The sequence below is a fragment of the Aedes albopictus genome, chromosome 3 (genome assembly GCF_035046485.1).
Source record: "Aedes albopictus strain Foshan chromosome 3, AalbF5, whole genome shotgun sequence".
Taxonomy (NCBI): domain Eukaryota; kingdom Metazoa; phylum Arthropoda; class Insecta; order Diptera; family Culicidae; genus Aedes; species Aedes albopictus.
In genome coordinates, this window is record NC_085138.1 from 261,871,454 (window position 1) to 261,876,587 (window position 5,134).

The 5,134-nt window shown below is 40.7% G+C and overlaps 1 protein-coding gene across 1 annotated transcript; it reads left to right on the forward strand.

Annotated features, from left to right (window-relative positions):
- Positions 1 to 308: 308 nt before the first annotated feature.
- LOC134290097 (trichohyalin-like) lies at positions 309 to 2,960 on the forward strand. Its single transcript, XM_062857124.1, has one exon. It carries the CDS (start codon positions 439 to 441, stop codon positions 2,446 to 2,448), a length of 2,010 nt encoding a protein of 669 aa, XP_062713108.1. The 5' UTR covers positions 309 to 438; the 3' UTR covers positions 2,449 to 2,960.
- The last annotated feature ends 2,174 nt before the right edge of the window (positions 2,961 to 5,134 follow it).

Here is a 5,134-nt window from a genome sequence, read left to right on the forward strand (position 1 = left end):
AGAATCGGAACGGTTACATTTGGCGCCCAACGTCAAAATTTTATGAAATTTTTCAGCAGTTACTCAGCTAAATTGAATTAAATTGCAGTTTGAATTCGAAATTTAAATTTTTATTTCCGGTTTGAATTTTAGTTCCTTTTGATTTTCTAGGTTAAGTTTTTATTTGAATTGCTTTGATATACATTGAATTTTATAGTGAACTGATTTTGAATTTTATAGTAAACGAATTTTGATTTTTTAGGTTAGGATATCTTTAGTTTTTCTCTAGTGTTTAAGTGTTTGATTTTGTTAGGTTAGGTCAAATTGAACTTTGTTTGAAACAACGAATTTGAGTTGAATTGGTGTGAATATTATTTGAAATTAAATTGAATTCTTGCATTGAATTTGAATTTTTTTTTTTTAAGTTGAAGTTTTTTTCGTTTTTGGACAAGCCTCAAGATGAGTAGTCCGTATATATTGCCGGAAGCCGAACATTTGCTGGCTGACGAGGTGGATTTTGATTTGAGGCTCCGAAAACAGGTAGTCGACCGTAGGGAAACTTTGGAGGATCGGCAAAGGTTTTTGCGCCGGTTGATGAAAGAAGAGAGGAATACGAGAGTTAGGTGTAAGGGAAAACATCTCTTTAAGGATGAAATCAAAACCATTAAAGAGATGGTGAAGTCAATATCTTCCGACTTGAGTAAAAAGTTTGACCATGGATTGATTTCAAGACTTCGTCATTACCTAATTCGTGCAAATAGTGCAATCGTTGAGACTGAGGAAGAGGCGGTTAAACAGATTGAAGTTTGTAGGAAGATAGAGGAAATTTTGAGATCGTTTGAGCAGAAGATTTTCATGGAATCGGAGGAAGGAATCAAAGATCCGACCATCCAGGAGAAGGATCCAAAAGGATCCAGTTCGAGTAGAATAGACAACACTACCGATCAAGACGAAGCTGATAAGAAAAGGCAGGAGGAGGATAGAGCGATCGAGAAGCAAAAGGAGTTAGAAAAAGAATGGAAAGAGTTTTTACTATGGAAACAAGAGAAGCTTCAAAGGAAAACCATAGTAAAAAGTGACAAGGAAAAGAGCGATGAGGAACGGCCACCGGAGAGTTTTAAGAGCCGCAAATCTCGTTCAAGGAGTAGAGAGTCTAGGAGCAGTAGTGGCAGCCGGTCGCCGGAGTGCAGTAAGAACCGAAAACCACTTAAAGAATTTGAAAAGGTAGGAAGTAGGAGCAAGAGTGACAGACGACCGCCGGAGAGCAACAAGAGTCGGAAATCACTAAGAAGCGTCAGTAGAGAAAGAGAGGACAGTTGCGACAGAAAGAGAATAAGCAAAGAGAAGGATAGGCGTCGTAATCGGTACAGTTCAGAGAGCAGCGCGGAAAGACCTAGAAAAGGAAAGTCAAGAGAAAGGACAAGGAAGTATGCTCAAAGTGATTCAGAAGAAGATAGGGATGCGAGCAGGTCTAGAAAAGCAGGCAGGTCGGAGGTTAGTAGAAGGGATCGTCATAGGAAAAACCGTGGGCGATCGCAATCGTCTAGTGAATCGGAGTATAGCCAGAAGCAGTATAGGAAGTCGAGAGTAGAAAATTGGGATTTAAATTTCTCAGGCGACAGTAGGTCAATCCAGGTTGAGGATTTCCTTAACAGGATTCAGAAGTTAGCGCGACATGAAGGAGTATCGAGGAAGGAACTGTTAATGAATATTCACCGCAGGTTGAAAGGAGAAGCTTATGACTGGTGGTTTACGAGGGAAGAACACCTCACCAGTTGGAAAAGATTTGAGAGTGAAATCCGTTTTAGATATGGCAATCCAAATAGGGATCGAGGAATTAGAGCTCAGATTAGAGAATTTAAACAACGGAAGGGTGAGACCTTCATTGCTTATGTGACGGAAGTCGAAAAACTTAATCAATGCTTGGAAAAACCTTTTTCCTCAAGGACTTTATTTGAGCTAATATGGGAGAATATGCGCCCGCACTATCGCTCAAAGCTGTCAGTACTGGATATCGACAACCTGGAGGATCTGATCGATATCAATCACAAAATAGATGCAAATGATGCAAGTTTCTTCAGATCTAATCAGGGAAATAGGAACGAACTCCATCACCTGGAGGTCGAAAATGATAATTCTAGTGAAGATGATGTAACGGTGAACATGCTGAAACCCAATCAGCGCACCTCAAAGCCTATGACATCTTCTAAGCCTCAACAACAACTTTCAGAACAACAAAAGCCAAGAATAACAACCGATAGTTTCTGTCGTCAACCAAATCCTAGAAGAAGCTCTACTGTAGTATGTTGGAATTGCAGGAAAACTGGTCACATCTTCAGAGAATGCAGAGGACCAAGACAATTATTTTGCTTCGTTTGCGGAAAATTGGGGAAAACCGCCAGATCTTGCGATGGTGATCACTCTGTGTTGAACCAACAAAAACAACAACAGAATGCTCCAACAAACTAATTGCGGGGTGTTTGAAGGGGAATCCAAGCACCTCGCCTTCAAAAGGAATTCCCGAGACTAGTAGTAGTAGAGCTGAAAACTCGGTTCTTGAAATCAGAGTCAACCCGAGTTCGTGTCCGCATATTAGAGTGAACATATTGGGAACTGAAATCATTGCTTTGTTGGATTCGGGAGCAGGTTTCAGTGTTATGAGTGCTCTTAATGTCGTGAAGTCTCATGGCTTCAAGATATTAAAGTGTAATGTCAAAATTTGTACAGCCGATGACACAGAGCACACATGCCTAGGCTATGTGAATGTTCCATACACATTAGGTACGGAAACGAGAGTGGTCCCAACACTGATCGTACCCGAAATTAGAAAGCCGTTGATTTTGGGCATGAATTTTTGGAAGGCGTTTCAAATTCGGCCTATGATAACTTCCAAAAATAGTATTGAAGAGTTAGAGCTCACATGGACTTCGGACATTAATGAAAAGTCCGTGATCAACTACCTTCGAGTTGAAGAGTTGACAACTGAGGCGGATCCAATAAATCTTTCAATTCATTTGTTGGAATCTACAGATGAAGAGCCTCAAATTTTGCTGTCTCAGCCAGAAAAGAACAATTTACTTCTAAGGAGTTTGCTAATTTATTGCAACATTATGGAGTCAAACATTGGTTGACCCCATCGTAGGGTAACCAATATAATTTGGACCCCCATATATTTTGGACCCCTGTGTCCTATTATCACAACTTACACAGGTTTAATGATGAGATGACGGAAATTTTTAGAATCATTCGCTAAATAGGATCGCTCTGCACGGGCAGCAATCATTTCCTCACTGAAAATATCCTTATTTGCCTTGAAATTTTTTTTTTGCCAATCTCGTCAACCGTGCGAGTGCCGCCTCATGTTTACAAAAAGAGATTGCAGTGCTGAGGAAACTTGCAGTTGTAAACAAAAACGTTTATCATTCTAGCGCATTAATTTCGCAAAGTTCGTCTAATCAGCCTTTGTCAATCAAGTAATTAGGATGTGTTCCAGCATATTCAAGCGGCAAACTCTTCCAAAATAGTATCAAACGAGTTTAAACACCGGGTGTCCAAAATATATACTGAAGAGGGTCCAAAATATATTGGGGTGTCCAAAACAGTGAAAAGTGATGCTTCAAAAATCAGTTATTTTCATCAAATTTTCAACCAGAAATGACCTTGTGGGTATTTTTAACGAACAGTGGAGGCTTTTACGAACATATTAACATCATCATTATGTGTAAATACCCTCTGAATCTGTTTGATTTTGAATTAAATTCAAATCAATGTCCTCTAGGGGTCCAAAATTCAACCGTTACCCTACCACCCCCAGGTGAATAACACCGAGCGGGTAAATCGAGTCATTACTACTGCCATAAGGGCGACAATCAAGGGCAACCATCGTAATTGGTCGGATAACATTCAGCAAATTGCTAATGCGATTCGTACTTCAGTACATGAAGCTACTAAATACACTCCATATTTCCTAACTTTTGGGAGGAATCAAGTGTCAAATGGGAGAGAGTATGAAAAGATAAGAAATACAACTACAAATGATAGCACTGACTTGACAGATGACGAAAGGCAAAAATTAATTCAGCAAGTTCGTAGAAACTTGGCTGAAGCTTATCAAAAGCAGTGTAAATATTACAATTTAAGATCAAATAAGAACGCACCAACTTATCAAGTAGGGGAGAAAGTACTAAAGCGTAACACTTTGTTATCTGACAAAGCCAAAGGCTATTGCGCAAAATTAGGGGCAAAATTTGTGCCCGCAATAGTTAAAAAGGTACTAGGGGATAGCTATGAGTTGGAAGACCTTAATGGTAATCCATTAGGCATATTTCATGCCAATTTCTTGAAGAAATTTTAATTTTTCGTTGATCAAGCTATGGCATAATCCAATTAGGATAATGTACTAAGGGGAACTATTGTTCCCGATCAAAAACACATCTAAATGATGGCATGTTAGCGCAAAGAACTAAGAACTAATGTTAATTTTACATGAATGACCTAGCCTGACAATATTTCAAAGCTACTTAGACTATGTTAGTGATTAGTGTCCTTAAAACTATCTTATCTACCTACTCACGGAAGGGTTCGAATCCGGTAGTCCGTCCATAGCCTTCGTCATCGTAGAACCAATCGGGCGACGTCGTCGTCATGATGCACTTTTCCGTGGGCCGCCTATCACTTCGCGCTTCGTACGAACAGGAGTGCGGGGGTGGGAACACGGGATGTTACATCGCGACATCCACGTCCCGCACTGCCTGAGTACTTTTCCGGAAACACACACACACACATGCGCTGTTGGATACTGCTATCCGTGAAGTTGCGTCCCTTCGTCGAGGTTATGTCGCTGATTCGGTGAAACCTTCGGCTCGTGTAACTTATGAGGCACTAGATCCGCAGCGCCGTGTCGCATTTGCTGGAAATTCCCGGTGCCGGAAGACTTCCGCGGAGTGAAGAAGGCACTGGGTGTGATGGAACACGGATCCGTAGGCGGAATGTTGCTCACCCACAGGGTTGCAAATTGCAGCTCCGTTTTGTTGAGCGTCGGTCGTCCGGGAATCCCTCGCTGGAACCTAAAACAAAGCAAAAAGCAATTAATTCTTTTTATTGGAGGGAGATATTACCTAATACTCCCCCCGTTCGATAATTCCATCATGGAATT